Raw genomic sequence first — 21572 nt, 5'->3', positions numbered from 1 at the left:
ACTATAGGTATACATACTTATACATGATATACCTCCTTTAATTCTTGATGCTAGATCTGTTGAAATAAAATAAAATAAAAAACACTGAAACTTTCCTGCAGGCGATCTGAAAACCTTGAATAGTATGCAATCAGGCAGGGTATTCAAGCTCGAACGAAGCGAGTTAGAGGCACAGATGCAGATACGATCTGAACCCCTGGTACTGGCAAGAAAACCCTCCAAACAAGCTTCGAACCACGCCACTTTTCAACCCTGAATGCTCTCTGTGATGTGGTGTAGTTCGGTAGTGAAGGCAATATGTTGTGCACTAGTATAGTTCCTGAGAATCTCCGCCGGCCCTGGATCTCGGAGTTCATCATCACAAGTTCGTGCAAATTTGCTTCCCCAGTAGGATTTTACACGATGGCGCAGTGTTTGCCTATTCTGGCAATATCTCCTTGTCTCCCCCGTATTAACCTTAAAATTTGCACGTCTCTCATTGCTGCTAATTATGTCAGTTGAAAATTAACTTGTTTCCTCCCTGGCAATTTATCTCTATCCGATGTTCTGTATGAGCAGATACGAGGGATCGTCGCCGAGGTTGACGTCGTTATCTATCACGTCCTATTCACGCGAATTACCTACATACCTGTAAGTAAGGGTCGAGGGTTTAACTAGGTAGGCTATATGCACAGCTGACTATCATCTAATGTATATTACGTGCCGATAGGAGAGTGTGCATGAGGAGGGAGTGCAGCGTCTTGCTGACAGCGTCATTGCGGAATCTCCCGTTGGAGGCTTAATCGGCCGTCGGGGGTAGGTAAAATGCAAGACAAGGCAGATACTAGGTATGTAGATACACGGAACTGCACGAACGAACGAGACCATGTTCAAACCCATTCAAATGTACGTAGGGGTTGCATCACTTTTCGCCTGCCATGTACGTAGATAATTGTATATTGCGATAATATCGCTTGCCTTGCGGTACCTCACGTGCTAGACTGGTCCAGTCCGGTCACTCTGTCAGTTCACTTCAGATCAGTCATTGCGGTTAAATTTCTTCCTGGCCCCCCCCCCGCTTCCCATGAGGTTGCTTCGAGATCTTCCGGGTGTGGCTCCCCGGGCATGCACGACATCAAGGCTTCTTCTCGGAAACATGCAAGATGCGACAAGCGAAAGAGTAGGCAGATGATTTAGCCACAGGATAGAAAGGAGAGAACCGGCTCGGTGTGTCAACTACCCAGCAAAGAATGGCGACGCCCTTGCTGTATGTGTGTGTATATTTGCTTCTGTTATCGGCCGTGAATGTACCTAGGTGATATTCAAGCACGTCTGGTGTGCATCCAATGGAGGAGGTGAGGTAGGTGGATAGTAATTCACATACGTATACTCCCCTCCACAACGAAACCGTCGTCACAGATCGACGGTGACGCGGGAATAATGCGTCTATCCGGCTCTGCTGTACACCACCTTTATTGCTCGTCACGAGAATATATCACGCACCTTGTTGCGTGAGAGATGACAGGCTCCAAGACGGTTCAAGTCAGATCGACATACACAGATACACAGATACACACTCACACACATGTTTGCGAAAAGGTAGGCAAAGACGCGCACATACACAGCTCTCATTTACTTATACTAAGAGGATGGAGGGTATCAAAGCCCCTAGCGAGCACGTCCTCTCCGCCCGCCATCTCAAACTCGAACTCGAGATCAGGCTGCGCCTCGCGGTAAAGCACGTGCTTCTCACTGGCCATCTTGAAATTATACGAGGCCTCCTCGTCGCTGATAATGCGTTTCGGCAAGCCGTTGGCAGCGGCAGCCTCCACCTGGAGCTGCATGGCACAGGCGCGGTCCATGAGCCCAAACATGAACCCTGCCTCGTCAACGGTCGCGCCCACGGTCAACAGGCCATGATTCATGAGAATAACGCCCTTGTTGCTATCACCAAGGGCTGCGGCGATGTGCTCGCCTTCCTCCGCACCGAACACGATCCCACCATACCGCGCGTACACTGCGTGCGCACTGTGGAAGTTGCACACATCTTGGTTGAGCATCTCCAGGGGTCGCGCGAAGGCGCTCCACGCACGTCCTGCGATGGTGTGGGCGTGGCACACGGCGTGAACTGTTTGTTGACGGGGTTGTCAGTCACTTAGTTAGCTAGGTATGATCTCGTCTGAGTAGACATTTTGCCGTATCTCGGTCTGCACGTAGCCGTTCGGGCTGAGGAGATTCAATGATAACAAACATATCGTCATGCATTATTGCAGACTCCGCTGATCGGACGACAGACATAGAGCCAATCGGGACACATCGAACGCAGAACGAGGCAGATAGATAAAACAGATGGATAGATAAGCAAGCTTGAGCCACGGAAGTTGTAATCACGTACCGTCGCCTGGCCGCCTCTTGTGCACGGCCGAGTGGATCAGATAGCCAGCCGCATTCGCAGGTCGCGACGTATTACCACCAGCCACGCGACCCGACTCGATCTCGAGGCATATCATGTCGCCAGCCGTCAACATGCCGAAGTGTCGGCCGAGCGGATTCATCCACATCAGATCTGGGTATTCTGGGTCTCGCACCGATATGTGCCCGGATTGGCCCTCGGTAAACCCGCAGCGCGAAAAGAAGCGGAACGTCGCCGCCATGTGCGTCAATATGTGGCGTCGTTCGGCGCCAAATGTTGGGAAGCTCGGGATCCCTTTTCATACAGTGTCAGGCTCTGTTGGATGGCGACTCGTTGAAGCTGCTTTCGAGCCGGGCGTTTCGCTTACCTGGCATCACCTTTCCGTGTGAGATCGCCTATGGCCTGGGCGTCAGTATTATGCCAGCTATCATCCGCATACACAGAAAAGCGTAAGTATAGGTATACGAGGGTTCAATGCTCCCCGGGCAGCGAGTGATATTCGCCTAGGAAGTAATACAATCCCGAGGATGGCTTTCAATACGGGATGACTGACTTCTAAAGGAGTTGGCTGTGTGGCCTGCACAACCTGAGTTGTTGCTGAAGGTGCCATAGTCAAGACAGCTGAGAAGCTAGACAAACTAGATAGTCAATGAGCAAGACGCGCTACTTTGAACCACAGTCCAAGTTATCGTATTCCCTTCAATAGGCGTCCTTCTTCTATGAATTGTGTAGATGGAGGTGGGATATGATCCGTGACCCCCTGAGTTTTACCGCGCGCCCTAAGCTAGACATAGAATCTGCCTCTCCAACTATCTAGCGTCAATGTTCTTGCGGGGGTTCCGGAGAGTCCCACGTAACGTGGCGAGGCACCGTCTCCCCGCTTGTGGTCCGGGATCGGCAGTCGTCGGATTGTGTGGAGAGATCCAACGACATCCGGTCGTATCTTACCATTGGCATATCAGGTAAGTTGAGTTTAAGGGTTAACCCAATTTACACTACTCATATTGCTTTGCTTATAGCAACATCAGTCGGGCAGTGAAAAGGCTAGATTGTATACGTATCCCTATTTCACAATCATGTAGCATTGATTGATTATTTGCGAAGTTGCAGTCTACATATTGTGAAGAGACTGAGGTTAATATGCGCAGCTCCCAAGCCTAATACTCGCGGTTTCTTATGGAAGAACGATGCGACACCAGTATCAGGTGAAAATGAAAGTAAACTCCGCTGCTTTGTACTGCTTAGTTCATATATTTCTTACCTTCCAGGACAATGCTCGTGATAACTCCGGGAGGCCTCGATTTCGTCTCTGGTCTCAGTAACTGACACAGCATCGGATTAATCCGTTTGATCGATATCCTTCTGAAATCTCCTGGCCTTGCTCAGATAGAGAATACTCCCATGTAGCTAAGCCTCCTTGTCAATGCTGCAGGCATGGGAATACCCTGTCATAGTCGTTATGCAACAGGTTTCTCCGAAACCTTTGTGCTTAGCCTCAGGCTATATATGTAGTGAATCTCGATGTTGTAGCCTGAGATCGCGGACTGCCTGTTGGATTGTTAGGGTTTATTGCCGAACTCTCACCATGGATTGGAAACCTAGGTGGAATCTGAACACGCACTAAGTTCCAGTCTTCCTAGCGATATAAAAAACAAAACTATTTCCATGCTTGGGTTGGCTCTATTAAAATCACCGTTGCTGCCAGGAATTCTCGGCTTAAGACGTTTTCGACTGCTAGAGTCTTCGTAGCTTCTGCCAATCGAAGAGAAGATTGAAACACTTCCGTGCCTATTGATAATCATGATAGTACATACAATGAGGCCTGAGAAAACCTGGCTAGCACCGTACCCAAGCTCGTGTGGCACAAGATTGCTGGGTTTTGTCAGACTAGCTGCGAAGCGCATCTTAGTGCCAACTTACGTGATCAGTAACTTCAGCCTAGCCATGGATATTAGTTCAGCTATTCCTGTAATTAATTTCAGATAACCTGCTCAGAGGAGAGGTTATAGAGTATTTCAATACAGAAATGGTTTACACCTTGTATTATACGTGGTACTTTAGGTGATCACGAGCAGCTCCCTAATTCCGAAGTTAGTTTTATATGTTTCAGACAACGTCTAGACATCTATTGCTGACGTAATGAGAATCTAAATAGGTACGAAGATGCGTAAATTCCCTGTATTTCTGGGAAATTAAACTCCTAGGTAGCAAGGATTACTTCAAGCATTGATGTTGGAGTGTTTGCACCTTCAATGCTATCACAAAGATGACAGATTTCCTGAGTGTATTCTGTGGATACACACCGTCTTTTCCAGTGAGATAGCGAGAGCATTTTATGCCCTAGTGATCTAGTATTATCATATACCATAAGCAAGAGTTGCTAGAGGTTGATGGCAAATTATATGACATCCCGCATATCATGTACTGATTGTCCAGGATTTGTGGAATGCTTCTTTTCCGCTTCTACACCTTCAAATCAACTAAGTGGTCGTCATTCCACATCACTTTGCTTTCAGCCAAGTAATACGATGAGTCTTTCTCTTCAAAGCATGCTACAAGCTCTATCCTTTCCTGTTTTCATGGCTTATAACGATAAATCTTCCAATCGGTCTTGTATCTGGGCCCAATATCTGACTTTCCGGAGGCAGATTGCTCCTGAGTTTACAGCTTTGTACTATGCTTAAAAACTCCCCTACACTACGGGTTAGAATCAGATGCTAGATTTTCATACTTCACGTAACAAGAACAACCTTACTGTATACTAAACCCTATCCTCCCTCCTCTAATCGACCCGCGACATCATGTGAGGCCAGTGTGTTAGTGGCATGCCCATCCCAAATTCCAACGTACGCGTGAAAATATAAGTAACAATTTTTGTTGTATTAAGAGCTGACTTTGTGCCCTGGTATGACGATCTAGTCGGAAAGTGGTTCGTGAATATTCATGTGACCGTTGGGTCCCCCTTGAATATCCTTGACAAACCTAACAACATAATGCTTCGTTCCTGCAGCCCCCATATCTCACAGTGAAAAAGGTTAGAATCTGGGTATACAGGAGGATAGTGGAGGTTAGTTTGACATGAAAGCTTGCTGCTTCCTATTGAATACTCTCTTGCATATATAGTCGTCTTCCCCTGCCAGATACTAGATGACGCTCTTTTAACTCCCTTCTATGGTTGAACTTGCCTCACTACATCCAGAATCGGCACCACCTACTAACAGTGCTCGGAAGCTGTCACCTGTTACCCAATTCCTACAAGGTAAGTGAAGTAGGTACTGAAAAGACCGACAAAATTTGGCGCTTTGTTCGAGAAAACTATTACAACTTACTAATTATTGTTGAATTTGAGCAGCGTTTCGAATCATGCATGACCTTGAGGAGCCATCAGAAATTCCTCTTCATATCGGCTCAAAAAACTCGGATGAGGATGATGGTTCAGGGGAGCCGCTCGACCCGGGCGATCTCGAAGTCTCCCCCGATGAAAAACGGGTAAGTTGATTCAACGTTTCCCTTTGAATTCGGCCGAGACAAAAATGGCGGTGGACATTTCATTGGCTTGAGGACCATCGGTGCCTCTAAGTATCGTCCGTTGACTACCCCATGGAATGAATATTCTGACTATTGTTAGCCTATCTCTGAGTCCGACAACTTTGTACCCGAGCGAAATTACACGTTAGATATTTCGGACTACAACCTATCACAGCCTGACCATATATCAAATGAAGCGATTGAGCTAGTTTGGCTTAGCCCTCAAACGAGATCTACTAGTTCTGCGGATGACGATGATGAGGATAGCAAGTGTGATTCTGATTCTGATGATGACGATGGTTCTTATGATGATGATGATGACGACGATGATGATGATGACGACGATGATGACGATAACAAAGCACGAACGTCAAGAGATAGTGCTCCGTGTAAGTTGCTGCATCTACCAAGACCAAACTACCGTAATCTAAATCAAGACACAAAAAGAATGCGAGGGCGCTGACGATGGAAAGCAGCACCGACATCCAGTGGAAAAAATGAGAACGTGAAAAAGTCTTCACCAAAGCGAGAGGGACCCCGCGATGGAATCTCTCAACACGTTACGCGCACGCTCAAAGATGGTACGATCATTAAAGGTAAACAGGGAGCTACTTTTGCTGGATTTATCCCCCCTCCACAAGCACGAGAAAGGCTGGCCAGTCAACCAATCCCGAAACCGACTCTGGGAAACATGACCAGGGACGTGACTCCATCCGCGCCTCCCATTATTGCCTCAACGACAGCTTCGAACTGTCCCGTCGAAAAGAAAACTAGCGATGAAGATGCTGGTATTGGTTCTCAGCAAGAATCTCCCTCTGCGCCCTGTGCGTTGCCGCAACACGGACCACCTCCAAGTAGAGGCCATGGCTCTACTACCGATATTGACAAAGGATCTCTATCTGCGGCACAGGAAGAAAAGCCTAATACATATGCTGAGAAAGAATCTCTGTTTGCGCCCCGTGTTCTGCCACGAACTTCAATCAGTTACCCTAGGAAGAGACGCCACAGCGATGATCCGACGCCAACGTCCTAGAAGCAAAGGCTACGAAATCGAGACCGTCGTCCAACTCCTGGAAGAAGAGATAATTAGACAAAATGCGTATTGTCTAGGTGGAGGTTAGCTAGTACTTATTGTCATGGGTAGCAGACAGGAGCTTATATAAGCAACGGTTGAGCAGGGTTAGAGAACAGGGTATCCCTCCAAGCTGAAATATTGCAATAGCTCGTGTACTCCGTACTACAATTAGAATAGATATCACTACTCCCCTACCCCCCTGTAAGACTCTTCTTGGCAAGTATTCGCGCTAGGCGTGGCCTTGGGGGCCCGCTTTGGGAGTTTTTCCGGGCAGGTATTTGAACGTGAATGAAGGTATCGTGGGCCTCGCGCTAAGCTAGCCTGCCAAGAGGAACCTGACATGGATAAGTTTTACTAGCCTACAACTATGTAGGTATGAATGAAGGACTGTTCAATGATCAAGAATGGCCGCGAACCACAGCTAGACGACTACGAAGACACTGTGAAAGCACCCACACCTGGTCATCTGGAGTAGATACATAGGTACCGACTAGTACTACATCCTACCTAGGTACATAGGTACTTAGTATACCTAGGTGCCCACGTATGTACCTTTTTAGCAGGTGGGGTAGTAGAGTTACCTACATGTAGTCGCAGCAGCAGTGCGACGATCATATTCGGTGTTTTTACTTTCTTTGCGATAGCTGATAATGGTGAAACACGCTTTAGCCAGCTACCACCGGCTAGGTAGGGCAACTGGCACACCTTCCTTAGACTACATAGGCACCTACTAAGGCCAACTTCAGGCGTTGTTAGCAAAGGTGCTATGCTACTGAGTAATGAAGAGTCCAGATTAACGGCACCAAGGCATTTACTTAGTTAGCTTTGTTAACCTCCGGCGATCTCGACCACAACTCTAAACAATATACGTAAAAGGGTACCAATCGAAGTATTTATGGGTATCTTTAATATACTATAATAGTGTAAGTAAGCTAGGTATACTATAATAATAGCCTAGGGTTCCCGTATTACTAGGTTAAGATTGAAGATGTACGGATTAAAAGTTGATTATAAGCTTCGCGCGTATATCCTATAAGGGGCGGGATATGTTATGCACCTAGTACAATAGTTGGAAAGACGACCTCGGATGACGAACTGTCTATGTGTCTACCTATGTGTTCGGGCTTTCTGCAGCATTGGTTCAGAGCCTTATAACTTGAGCCATAAGAAGCGGTAAGTTTGGAGCCTGGTTTCCATTGTATATAAATGTAATGGTATATCCTTTAATAGGACAATTTATTTAACTTATATAAAAGTAATAATATATAACGAATTTTATTATTTAATAAATTAAAACGAATAAAAGTAAAAGTATATTAAGATAAACCTATATTATAAAAATAAAAGGTTTTATTATATTAATATTAAAAATATTTATTAATAATAAAAGGTTAAATAATTAAATGCCTTTTACCGATAGTTAAATAATAATAATATAATATATATTAAAAGTATAATATAAATAATTAATATAGCTTTTAATTTATTAATTTTAATTAAAGATTTATTATAAGCTTAATTATTATAATAATTATTATATATAAATTATTAAAATAAATATTATTAATTTATTTAAAGGGGTTTAAATTATTCTTATAATAATTAAAATAATTAATATATTAATTTTATACCTTTATAATATAGCTTTTATTAATTTAAAGCATTTTATAAATAATTAATATTATGTTAAATGTTTTATAAATTAATTATAAAGTTAAAATAATTAATTATTATTACTTTTATTAAAGCTTATATAGTTAATTAATTTTTATTAATTTATAAATAATAGGTAAAACTTTAACAATTATTTAAAAGTATTAAAATTAAGTAATATAAAGGTTATTATTAAGCTTAAGGTAAGCGAATTTATATTAGGGAAGTAAATAATATTTTTTTATTATAGGATTCCTTTAACCTTTTCCACTTTTAATTATAAAAGAAGTTTTAAATATAAAAGAAGGTTATATTAGCTTTTTATATACTTAATATATATATATAAAGGTAAAATATAATAAAGTAAGTTTAAAGATTTTATTATTAATTTTTATAATTAATATATTAAGGAATATTTATATAACTTTAAAATAATTAATAAGCTTAATAATTATTAAAGTATTAATACTAATAATTAGTTTAATTTATAATATAGGTATTTAGTATATATAGTTATAAAGTATATATATACCTTTTTTAATTATATACTGTTACTATTAGCGTTAATATTTAAGTTAATTTAAAATGTATTTTTTGCTATTATAATTATGTTTAAACTCCGAGCTTTTAAACCGTTTTAATAGTACTACATGTTTTAGGGTTGGGCTGGCTAGACGCAGTAGTTTCGAGGGGTATTCCGCTCCCTTTAATTTTAGCTATTCGCCTTATTCCTAATAGCTCTTACCTTAATGCAATATATAGCCGAAAGCATTTAAATACCTATACGTACTGTTTTATCTAAAAACCTCGGTATATAGGATATAACTGTATAGGAAGAACTTGCCTAATTAGAAAATCTCTAATGTTAGTAATGAAAGCAGACTGGTTGCACCGGGGGTTGGTACCAGTGCTACTTATATGCGGCTTACCACGTGTGTCTAGTTTGATTATACTGTACACGTAATGGCGAGAGACAGTGCTCGAGCAAGCAGGCACTGAGTGCAGTGAGGCCAACCGGAGTCCTGACTCAACAGCGATTCGTGAAGTACCCGTGGGTAGGTAAGGTACCTAGCTAGGCATGTACGCTATCGCCTAAGCTGGGGGGTTGCCTATCGCAGCGGTGATAGGTTCCTTAGGTACCAGGTACCTACTTGCAGATGGGTACCACACCGGCGAAATTATTTCTCCAAAGCAACTTTGAAGCTCTCCCAAAGGCAGGCTAGGCGACGGCGCGTTGATTGTGTGGGAGCAACCATACTATATCGTGAATCCTGCACTCAAGATTCCCAGACCTTTCTTCCATACAATTAAGACTATAACCTGAAACTCTCCCAGACTGCCCTACAATCTGCCTGCCAGGCCTCTTTCAAAATGCAGGCCCCAGTCTTGGTTATGAGTGAGCCCCTCCATGACCAACCAGCCTTTCAAGCTCTGCTGCCACTCGCCGCGTCAACACCAACACCCATACTGACAGCTTTCCGTAGACACCCAGAGCGGTGAGAGACAAACTGGTCGGAAAGCTCAGATATCCAATATTGCTGCCGCAAAGACGTACAACTCTCCCTCCTTACTCGTATGCCCCGCTTCCACTAATCTTTCCATTCAGCGTTGCCGACATCATTCGATCATGTCTCGGTCCCAAGGCCATGTTGAAGATGCTACTCGATCCCATGGGAGGCATTGTGCTGACCAACGATGGCCACGCCATCTTACGAGAAATCGAGGTGTCCCACCCTGCCGCCAAAAGTATGATCGAGCTTAGTAGGACACAAGACGAGGAGGTTGGAGATGGCACAACAACAGTGATAATCCTGGGTACGTGCATCAAACTATCAGATCTATCGCCGTGTTTGTTCTGACTAGCGCGTAGGCGGTGAGATTCTCGCACAGGCCCTACCTCAGCTTGAGAGAAACATCCACCCAGTTATCATCATATCCGCCTTCAAACATGCTCTAAAAGACGCTCTCGAAATCGTCGATGAGATTTCCCTACCCATAGACATCAACGACGACGAGGCCATGAACCGCTTAATATCCTCCTCGATTGGTACCAAATTCGTCTCACGATGGTCTAACCTGATGTGCAGCCTTGCTCTCAAAGCCGTTCGCACTGTGTCGTGGGAGATTGGCAATGGCAAGCAAGAGGTGGATATCAAGAGATATGCGCGCGTAGAGAAAATCCCCGGTGGCGAGATTGAGGACAGCAGGGTCTTGGATGGTGTCATGCTCAACAAAGACATCACCCATCCCAAGATGCGGAGAAGGATCGAAAACCCAAGGATCGTCTTGCTCGACTGCCCTTTAGAGTATAAGAAGGGCGAGTCGCAGACTAACATTGAGATAACCAAAGAAGAGGACTGGAACACCATTCTACAAATCGAAGAGGAGCAGGTCAAGTCGATGTGTGATGCCATCATAGCGTTAAGCCCCGACCTTGTCATCACTGAAAAGGGTGTTTCGGACTTGGCACAACATTATTTCATGAAGGCGAACATTACCGCGCTTCGCAGAGTTCGCAAGACGGACAACAACCGAATTGCTAGAGCCACCGGTGCCACGATCGTGAACCGAGTGGACGACCTTCAGGAATCAGATGTTGGTACTAAATGCGGTTTGTTCGAGATTGAAAAAATCGGTGATGAGTACTTTACCTTCCTCACAAAGTGCACAACGCCGAAAGCTTGCACGATTCTTCTCCGAGGCCCCTCCAAGGATATATTAAACGAGATCGAACGCAACTTGCAGGATGCCATGGGTGTAGCTAGAAACGTCATATTCCATCCACGACTATCACCTGGTGGTGGAGCGACAGAAATGGCAGTTTCTGTCAGGCTAGGGCAACTCGCGAGGAATATCGAGGGTGTTCAGCAATGGCCATATAAAGCGGTTGCTGAGGCTTTGGAAGTTATCCCGCGAACGCTGGTGCAAAATGCCGGCGCGAGTCCTGTCAGAGTGCTTACAGATCTGCGCGCTAAGCACGCTGAGGGTAAGAGCTCATGGGGAATCAATGGAGATACAGGCACGATCGTAGATATGGAGGAGTACGGGATCTGGGAACCAGAGGCTATCAAACTGCAGAGTATTAAAACTGCTATCGAGGTAAGCATTCCCTGCTTTATAACCCAGGCGAGGCGCATAAATCACCTTACTAACGCGGGAGTAGGCTGCCTGTCTCTTGTTGAGAGTGGATGATATCTGCAGTGCGAAGAAAGCGCAGCAAGTTGGCGCGGCTGGGCTCGGCGGAGGCGATGACTAAATACTCTTGAGGTCTCAAAGTGAATAGTTTACGAGATATGTCAAGGATATACCCCTTGTATCAACACCCGGGCCTTAAAAACATTGTTGTTCAAAGATAGATTAGACGGCTCTGTCGGCTTTCTCATGCAATTAGGTCTTTGTGATAATGGTACAATCTTGGCGTGCTTTGCCGCTAGCTATTCCTACACGTAGCCATCATTAATTATCGCGATGGACTCTTCTCAGTTCTTGTGGTATATGTCTCAATCAATGCTGGGTATCTTTCCTTATTTTCCTTCACTCCCGTATCTCCTCCGTCAGTCATCCTCGATGACAATGCCTTTGGTTTCTTCCATCGGCTGGTCGATTGCGCCTTGGCCAATTTCTTCACGGTCGTCCATGTCTTTCTTTAGTTCTATCCGTGATTTGACGCCATTCTGCGATATCGGCCCAGCCGTGCCATTTTTCGCGGCCGCCTGATTCCCATTGTGATTGCGGGTTTCACCACCTCCCCCGTCGCCTGCACCATTCTTGGCGCGTTCTCTTGCCTTCCGCTTCTTGTCCCTCTTCTCGCGGTTCCGGCGCGTCTTCTCGTCGTCCTTGCGCAGCCGCTCCTCTTTCCCGCGCTCAAACTCGGCGTCCGCAGTCTCCTTCACAACCTCCTCGTCCATGCGCCGCAGCCGCTCGTACTCGCGCCGCCGGCTCGCCTTGTACACGTGGAACTCGCCGGAGCCGGCGCCGGCGCTCGAACCCTGTACGTTCGTGACGATCTCGGGCGGTGCTGCCAGGCGGGGCGTCGTGTTGGGCCGCTCGGTGCGGATCTCGTGGTCTGGGTGGGCGAAGAGGACGTCAAGCTCTTTGGCTTGCGCCGAGACGGGCGTTAGAGCGCGCTTCTTCGTAGGCCGCTTTGACCGCGGGTCTGCGGATGTCGGAATGCTTTCGGGCCCTTCGCCGGACATGGTGGTTTGTTGTTTTGCGTGTGCGCAGATACTAGGAGAGAGACAGGTGGCGTGTGTTGAAGAGAGTGGTGGTGTGATGGTTTGTTCGCTGTCAAATATCACGAGTGTGATGATGCGTGATAGCCTCGTCTTGTGGCGGGTGGCGCGAGACGGAATGTTTCACATACACACACACGTGGATAATACGATGTCTCCTGTTTCGAAGGACCAATGGCAACGCAAAGGTAATGACGAGGAAAATCAAGAGCCCGCGTTACTACATGTACATAGTGAGGAAGTGGTTATGGTAGTATTTTAAAGATGATGAGGTAAGGAAAAGTTGCTTCTAGCATCCAGAATTGGATTAGACCTAGACAGGCATCTCTCGTAGCTCTTACGAAGTAGGGAGGCGCCGGGACCCTGCCCCTCCATGATGATGGCGGTCCCTGGCCATCCCACGCATCCCACTGTGCATCTGGCTGCCAGCCAAGCACCAGCCAATTAGGGGGTCGATCTTGTCAGCAGTCGGGTGTTTCTGGGCGTTTGAGCCCCCTGTGACCTCGCCTAGCCTTGGCACTGCATTGGCCTGGAACTTGCCCGTCTCTGTCCGCCTCCGTCCGCCCCAGCAGCAACATGAGCACTAGCACCGTTATTAGGCGATCCTAAGACCACTAACAGGTGGGCTGGGATCTCGTTACCGGACGAGGGGAGAGCATCTCGAGAGGGGTCGATGGAGATGAAACCTCATAACTCATAACGGGCCTCTCGCAACATCGTCGTCGTCGTGTTTGTTTCCTGTTTGGTTTCCTGTTCGAGCCATTCACGGCTCTGTGCGCACCCACCCATTGGCTGCCCTCGTCCGCGTGGCGCTGTCCCGCCGGCCCGGAACTCGCCATTTGTCATGGCAGATTGAGCGCCCGATTCTGCAACAGATTGGCGTTTCCTCCAGTGTTTTACAATAGTCGAGGTATTATAGGCTCCTACCTAAGGTGATCTAAGGTAATCTAAGCTACTGTTCTACATATCTTGGGTTGCCACATTGTCGCCACTTATATCCAAACATCATTGCTACACCACCTCTACACTTCACTCGGCAGTTTTGTTTGGCTCGTAAACCATAGAATCTCTTCCCTGCACCACATCCCTCCTCACTTAAATACTAGAACCGAGAACTTATCGCTCGTTCTCGCCGTCACTATCATCTCTACTATCCCGAGTCCCAGATAATCATATCCCTGATCCCAAACCCAACATCTGACATCCCACCCCGACCAGACCCGAAAACTACAATCGTTCCAAGGCAGCCATGGGCCGTCCTAGACTCATAATTATCATCCGGCATGGCCAATCGGAAGGCAATAGTTAGTGTTATCCATCGGCCGGCGCTATATCGTGCTAGGATCTGACAAAGGCATAGAAAACAGAGAAATACATCAGACAATTCCCGACCATAGGGTGAGGTTGACTGCCGATGGCTGGACACAGGCTCGCGAAGCTGGTCGTCGACTGCGAACCATGTTGCGCCCCGACGATACCTTGCAATTCTACACATCACCCTATCGACGAACCCGAGAGACAACCGAAGGCATTCTAGAGACCCTGACCTCGGACGATCCCGATCCTTCGCCCTTCAAACGAGCTAGCATGAAGATATACGAAGAACCGCGCCTGCGCGAACAGGACTTTGGAAACTTCCAGCCTTGCAGCGATGAGATGGAGCGTATGTGGCAGGAACGCGCTGATTATGGCCATTTCTTCTATCGCATCCCCAACGGCGAAAGTGCCGCAGACGCCTACGATCGTGTTTCGGGTTTCAACGAGAGCTTATGGCGTCAGTTTGGTGAAGACGATTTCGCGAGTGTGCTTGTACTTGGTATGTCCTTTAATTTTTGCTTCTAGCAAGTCGTCCGAGTGCTCCCAAACGCCAGTCTGCTAACGCATCTTCAAGTAACCCATGGTCTCATGTCTCGCGTTTTCTTGATGAAATGGTATCATTTTTCTGTCGAATACTTTGAAGACCTACGAAATGTGAATCACTGCGAGTTCCTGATCATGAAGCTCAAACGCGACAGTGGGAAGTATATTCTGCAGAACAAACTCCGAACTTGGTCCGAGCTGCGCCGTGAGCGTGCCGCTATACGGGCGGCCAAGGAAAAGGAGACGGGTACCCAGGCTGGTTCCGAAGATGCGGCGAAGTTAGACTCAACTCCAGTGGTACCACGAAAATGGGGCGGTTGTCCCGAGGGATGCTCCCACAGCAAGCATTTTAAGATACGTCGAGATCTCCTGGAGCTGAGGCAGCAAGACGAGGCAAGCGCAAATGCTGGTTTATCCCATAACGGGACAAATGCTAATGGCACTACCGTCGCTCGACGTAGAACGCTTGGGAGGCGACTACAAAACTCTGATGAAGATTCAGATGACCCTCGGAGTTTACAACCTCCCTCTATCGACGTGACGAAAGCCTCCGAGGAGATCGTCTCCTCGCCAGACGGAACACCCTCGTTCATCACGATCGAAGACCGCCTTCGCCATAACCTGAACACGCCTAAGAAGCCATCATTCCTTCATGTCGGTCGTGATTTCGGCGGCACCTATTCAGGCCACGCTAGTGAAGAGGACCTGTCTGAGAGTGACGCCCGGGAAAGACTCGCCGCAAAAGCCGCGAGAGTGAAGAACGGCGATAGGAATGGCATGACTCACAGCAGTAGCAGTAAGGATCTTGCCGGCAGCAAGTATGCTAGTCGCCACGCGCATGCCAATAAGCTTGGTGACGCGCCGAGCAACTCGGATCAGGGCTCGGATGATGGGAGCTTGGATACTGAGGATCAACAGCTAGAAAAGCTTGAACAGGAGGAAAAGAGCGTGCGTGGGAGCGTCCTTTGAAGAAAGTAACAGGCAACTGAAAAACTATTTTACGGAGAGCGATGAGTTTATAACGACGGCACTAGAAAGATATACCCCTATCGCTTTGTGAGGATGACTACAAACCTTGAAAGTCTTGTCTACTCTGGCCTACAATATGTTTGCTACTAGTTTAACCAAATTGAAACTCATTAGGTCCAGGCCAGTTATTGCCTCATGTTCTCCAATTTCAAGTGAAGGGTCTATGTTCCATCTTCATCGACCACGATATTATTTCTCTACAGCTAGCTGTAGAGAAAAACACTCTCTTTTCCGTTTTCAATGTTGTCTTGAACGAAAGAACATAGGCTATGTATCTATCGGATATACAGCGTAGTGATCCTCACTTTCTTCAGCATGGCGGTATAGAATGCTCGCTTGTATTCGGTTGTATGGGCATATACGAATAGCTACACCTGCCTATGGCGTTTGCCAGCGGTGATAGAAAAGTCGTGAATCGGTTCAAGTACATTCACTAATAGAAGCCGCGTACTAATTATTATTTAGTCTTAGTTACGTGTTTTGATGGCTTGCGGTAATCACTCATAGGGCAGGTTACCCTAGACGAAGAGCGTTAGTATCATCGACACTCAAAGAAGCCACGGATGCAAAATTATCTGCTATATAGGTATGTTTAAATACTAACTCTAAGGTCCGGCTCAAAGTTGCTGAAGCCTACTGTTCTGAAATGTGATATGAACCATGGGATGGTGCCTTCGATTTGCAGAGTGTTCTACCCACTGAACATCTTCGCACGTCGAGATGTGCGAGTCCCATACTGGATTCAGTTGTACAACCATGAGAAAAAGGATACATAGGTCATTTGAAGTGAAACTATTCGGTCCTCGCAAGGCCGGCTCACTTGTCTATGGAGTCAGGGTCAGCCACCAAGCGCACGAAGGGATCTGAAAGGAGAACATCGTCAATCCTATCAACTGTAGCGGCTTATTGCGTATAGTTCCAAGTGAGCCCTGATACCCTCCCTCATCATACGGAGGGTAACTATAGCGCGCGAGGACTCCAAACTAGTTAGCTGACAACATCTTCAAGACTCCTTGCTGGGTGCCTGTAATTAGCTTTCTACCTAAGTACGTAGGGGGCAAGATACCTCGTATCACAGCAGGCACCAGACAACACACAAACGAGTCCAATATTTATAATGTCCAATTACCCTTCTTATTCCTCACAACTTCATATCTTTCACCCCTTTCCTACTTTTATATACTAAGTATATCTACCGCATTAGTGAAAGATGAAAAGGGCTCACCAAGGACACAAGTACAGGAGAGGCTTCACTTCATCGTCGCCTTTGTTCGTAAGACAAAGTTCGTTCGTGCTTGTTGGGTTCTCCTATATGAAGTATAGGGGTCAAAATATATCCAGATTCCTAACTCCGCGCGCGCTGATCTTATCAGATTCGCAAGCTAGACGATATCTAAGTCTTTGCCTACATATAAGACTACATCTACATTCTTTTGGTAGAATTTCATAACATTTCTGCTGTTCTTCTACGCTATCCATTCATAACTATACCAAGCTACTATGCATGAATGTGGAATCAACCATCATCAGTATAGACGCCAATAAAGACACTATTACAAGTCGGCTAGATAAAAGATGATAGCTAGGTGAATTGTTTCTCTATTTCCTTCATCTTTCCGATGCGCAAAGGTAGCTAGACGCCTCCACGCGGCTCATTCACACGACTACCATTATCCGCCATAGTCTGATGCACTTGAAGATGTGCCGGGGGTCCTTATCATGCCCTTTATCACGACATCCGGGAAATCGTCATGGCGCTCTCACCCTATGCGTTGGCCCCTGGTACACGACAAGTTCTTCGGCGCAACGAGCAACCCTCATCCAATCGTACAAGGACCTTCGAGAACCTCTAGACTGAGATTGGCCAGGTTGGTACCCGTGATCATACTACACACATCGTACCCCATGACCTGCTGTTGTTAAGGACGCGGGGCCATATGCGTTAGACTTTTCAACGTCAAAGCGACGTTCTCGTCTTCAATACTCAAGACTGTGCACAGTCTAATACGGAATTTCCCCTCAGGCTATGCATTAGACAGCCCATTCTGCAACCACTGTAAGCTCAGGGGCTCGTTCCCGATCGACTTCCGCACAGAGACGCTCGCCGGGACATACTCAGGCAAGGTTATACGACAACACACCTGCATCAACATCTAGTCGGAAAGCATAGTATAAAGCATAATGTTAAGCCAGCTGTATACTTCTCGGGACCAGTGCCTCGCTTTTTCTACCTCATAAGCCATCTTGAGGACAACAACGGATACTTGATGCAGTTTATGTCTTTTATCCATAGACGCCAGGGCAGAAGAAGGAAATTCAGCATTGGGCGCTTGACGATAAGCCCAGATCTATATGCTTCGAAACCTTGTCTAAAATGTATGGAAGTGGACCATAGTTGCCTGTATGGCATGGCATCGTACGATGACTAACACCCATGACGTGGCATCTTCCCGTAGCCCACAACTATACTTACCTACTCATGAGAGTGGGCATGATCAAACCGCTGTAAAAATTGCTGGAATTGCTCTTCGTACTTAGGAACATCCCACGAGCTCGTCTCATTCAATTAGACTACTAGAGCTGAGGAGAACATGTGACACCCGAGTACTAGTTTCAACGGGACACTCACGTTAGAGCATCACGGCCAAGATAGACATTCGCTTTGAGACTTCAGGCCGAAACACGTGCGAGTATATATATACTTCTCTTTACCGAAGCATTCGGTACTCGGAGAACTTGCGTTCAGATAGTGGACCACCAGAAGGTCTAGATTTTCTTTTGTCTAGACTTCACCAATCGCGGATTTGGAGGTTTCGGTGACTGAACAATCTGCAAGGTCTGATCATGGCCCCAGAAAATGGTCATGGGTGATGTGTCATGCTCAGAATTTGTTGTACTGGTAAGCTTTAGGCGTGGCTAAGCACAATAACACCGAGACACTCCCATAGCGAATGCTTCATCATGAAACATCAACTGCGCACGTTCGAAGATTCCAGCTCAGCCTTCTATTATATCGTTCAATGATTATAGGCGCCAGGATCAACCCGAGTAAATTGATGCAACAACGGCATTCCGATTCGGAACCCTATAGACAGAGAACACCGTTGCGAGGCCTTTCAAACGATAGGGGCTATTAGATCAACAGCCTTAATATCGGCTAAAGAAGACGCTTCAGAAATATGAGTGCCCGTGAATTCACTTCTAAGCCTACAGTGACATGGGATAGGGCAAGGTGTACCAAGAATAGAATGGGCTGAGGTATTCGACATAAAGCTCGAAGCGCTCTACCGGTTTTCTGTATCATCCTGTTTTCGTGTCCAAGGGTATTAGGGAGGACATTGACATAGACTGCAACGGAGATAATACACTAACTGTGATTCCTATCCTTATTCTCGGATATACATCTGGCTCATGTGTCCCTACGAAGGTACAATGGCAAAGAGTCGTCGTTCTCGCTGGACCTCGAGGCTACAAGCAACATGACAACTGAAGGCACAAACCCCTAAGGCGTCAAATCTAGAGTTTCGTAAAAGCTCTACCTGAATATTTTCTATAGATAGCTCAGTACACCTACTTCTTGCCAACCCAGAGGCAGCTAGGGTAAATTTTGATAGATGACACTGACCTCGGGCCTCCCATCACATTTCATCCTGACCATCACTGAACCCAATATCTTCACCTTGTGTTTTCAATAAATTTGTTCACCGAGCTATAAGCCCTGCTATATGCACCGCTCGGGCACAATGGCCTTGTGCTCCTTTGCTTTTCTCCTCTCCCCTTCCGACCGTCGAGAAAACCCGGACTTGTCAAATTCGTCGGGAAATCTTGGGGCTTCGATGAGAAGCACTCTGGGGAACCTCCATGATGAAGTGAAACGCCTACATATAGGAGTAACGGCTGCGACTCACCAGGTTATCCTTGGTATATAAACCCACTTCTCGCCAATAATAGTACTCTTTATGAACCAATTATTCGCCCGTCTTGCGATGTCCATGTCGAATGCCGATTAATCGAGGTCTACTCAACCAATGGCCTAATGTAGCCACTGTGTTAATTCGTTCACGGTCAGCTGCGTCTAGTTCAGACATCACAGCATTGCCTTATTACGAGACAGGATTAAGCTCATAGTTACATTTCCTTCAACATAGAAGCTGAATAGAGTCATATCGATAATATTTTCTCAGTTAAGGACCTCTATGTCGGACAGGATGATATCTATATAATCTCTTAATACTAGTAATCATGAAGTCTTTGGAAACGCGGTGAATACTTCTGCTACTGGTTGAAGCTTCTCTGCCTCGGTCTGAGACTGGAGATACGTGGCGTGGCCGTTTCAGGGATATCCATGCCACGCCAACTCGCCGTATGCCCGCCTGGTGTTGGTCCGAGGCAAACACTGGGATTCCCTAGTGAGTATCGTCAAGGAATCTCCTCCTGCCACCCAATACTTCGCGTGAATACACTCTGCCGGATCAACACACAGACAATGACGCAAGGAGCAGGGTACCTTGACATTTGACAAGAGGAGCTTCAATGCCTTCACATAGTAGAAATTGGCGAATCAACGACAAGCTCATGCGTCAACTTAGGGGTCGTATTCTCCACATTTCCCTCAAGTAGAACCGGGACAGCTTCTCGGCTATCTTGCACGCCTTGATTTCTCTATTTAGAATCAATACGCCTTACGTTATCCAAGGTCTGCGATTGCCATCGTACGATTGAAAGGCTCTTCAGCAGCATCGCAATTGACTGACCCTATGGTTCACTGGTGGTCGCTTCTGAGATCTTCAAACCAGTTTCTAAATTCCATAAACCCAGCAGCGGATGTAAATATTCCGTGATGTATCGCAACTCTTCAAATCTGTGAGAACTTGGCTGTAGTTTAACGTATCTTACTCTTAACGATATCCCGTCCGCCCCGGACTATTCTAATAGTGTAGTATGCCACCTGTGAAGACGAGGGCAGCAATAGCTTCGATTACATGTATACTACGCCTCTAAATGCTAACAATATTGATACCCAGACGATTTGAAGCAGCACACTCGCTTGTAAACAATAACATTTCGCTGTAAAAGGGAAATGCCACCCCAGCAAAGTAGGAACGCAATGCTTAGGACCATACAGTCCGCCAAGGGAAGTACAACGCCTACTAAGTACAGCGGTCGCATGGTTCTTGGCGGTATTCTGGAAGAGAGAACTCGCTGAAGCGCCGGCTCCAGTCCATGTCATCATTGCCCAGGATGTAATAAGGTGGATCACAAGATAGATAGAGGTATAATACATGATTATATGCTCACAACCTACATGGTAGATATCTAGATTACTAGTGAATGAGATCTACTATCGACTTGCGCTTCGGCTCCCGCATGTCCGAATGACTAACGTTTGGTGCATATACTCGATGTGACCCATAGACCTGCTTGTATGAGAACCCAGAAGTTGTGGGGATTCAGATGCTAGAAACACCACATAGACAAATATACTAAGAGGTATCGGATCGCAGCACTTCGCAAGGTCGCTGATGTGTCTCACAATGAGATATCGGCTAGCATACGACCCTGATGATTAAGGTCTGAAACAACATGCCCTTTCCTTGATCGCATATAATTTCCGTGGCTTTATTACTAAACGTTTGGTGCACCAATACGATGCAGCATTCCTTGTGTAACAATTCGTGTATGTGTTAATCCGTGATGTTATACCTAAGCCGGGGCAGCGGGTTTCAAGCGTAACATCTTTTAGTTTTGAGAGGAGCTGCATACCTACCTCTATAGGAAAGACCACCGGGAGTACTACTTCACA

General features: G+C 46.2%; 6 protein-coding genes across 6 annotated transcripts; 3 read left to right on the top strand and 3 right to left on the bottom strand.

Moving 5' to 3' along the window:
* Positions 1-918: 918 nt before the first annotated feature.
* On the bottom strand, positions 919-3545 carry F5B22DRAFT_600224 (class II aldolase). The gene is made up of 4 exons (XM_047974504.1): positions 2946-3545; positions 2760-2787; positions 2375-2686; positions 919-2107 (listed from the first exon to the last, which is right to left on the bottom strand). Exons 1-4 carry the CDS (start codon positions 3000-3002, stop codon positions 1608-1610), a joined length of 897 nt encoding a protein of 298 aa, XP_047832301.1. The 5' UTR covers positions 3003-3545; the 3' UTR covers positions 919-1607.
* Positions 3546-5563: 2018 nt separating this feature from the next.
* F5B22DRAFT_654101 (uncharacterized protein) lies at positions 5564-7110 on the top strand (the record flags this gene model as incomplete). Its single annotated transcript, XM_047979775.1, has 4 exons — positions 5564-5651; positions 5745-5881; positions 6021-6309; positions 6394-7110. 4 exons carry the CDS (start codon positions 5564-5566, stop codon positions 6951-6953), a joined length of 1074 nt encoding a protein of 357 aa, XP_047832300.1. The 3' UTR covers positions 6954-7110.
* Positions 7111-10019: 2909 nt separating this feature from the next.
* F5B22DRAFT_644956 (T-complex protein 1) lies at positions 10020-11904 on the top strand (the record flags this gene model as incomplete). Its single annotated transcript, XM_047978511.1, has 5 exons — positions 10020-10044; positions 10133-10199; positions 10255-10463; positions 10519-11747; positions 11812-11904. 5 exons carry the CDS (start codon positions 10020-10022, stop codon positions 11902-11904), a joined length of 1623 nt encoding a protein of 540 aa, XP_047832299.1.
* Positions 11905-12053: 149 nt separating this feature from the next.
* On the bottom strand, positions 12054-13349 carry F5B22DRAFT_75567 (uncharacterized protein). The gene has a single exon (XM_047980547.1). The coding sequence runs from the start codon at positions 12842-12844 to the stop codon at positions 12203-12205; it is 642 nt and encodes a 213-aa protein (XP_047832298.1). The 5' UTR covers positions 12845-13349; the 3' UTR covers positions 12054-12202.
* A 780-nt stretch (positions 13350-14129) lies between these two features.
* Positions 14130-15709, top strand: F5B22DRAFT_635299 (histidine phosphatase superfamily; the record flags this gene model as incomplete). Its single annotated transcript, XM_047977114.1, has 3 exons — positions 14130-14184; positions 14241-14696; positions 14772-15709. The coding sequence occupies 3 exons, from the start codon at positions 14130-14132 to the stop codon at positions 15707-15709; spliced, it is 1449 nt and encodes a 482-aa protein (XP_047832297.1).
* A 4977-nt stretch (positions 15710-20686) lies between these two features.
* On the bottom strand, positions 20687-21194 carry F5B22DRAFT_75521 (uncharacterized protein). The gene has a single exon (XM_047980545.1). The coding sequence runs from the start codon at positions 21051-21053 to the stop codon at positions 20748-20750; it is 306 nt and encodes a 101-aa protein (XP_047832296.1). The 5' UTR covers positions 21054-21194; the 3' UTR covers positions 20687-20747.
* Positions 21195-21572: the final 378 nt, after the last annotated feature.

Source organism: Xylaria bambusicola (genome assembly GCF_022495145.1).
Source record: "Xylaria bambusicola strain CBS 139988 unplaced genomic scaffold F5B22scaffold_13, whole genome shotgun sequence".
Lineage (NCBI taxonomy): Eukaryota > Fungi > Ascomycota > Sordariomycetes > Xylariales > Xylariaceae > Xylaria > Xylaria bambusicola.
The sequence above is the reverse complement of the archived record's forward strand: the minus strand, read 5'-3'. Positions and strand labels throughout refer to the sequence as shown.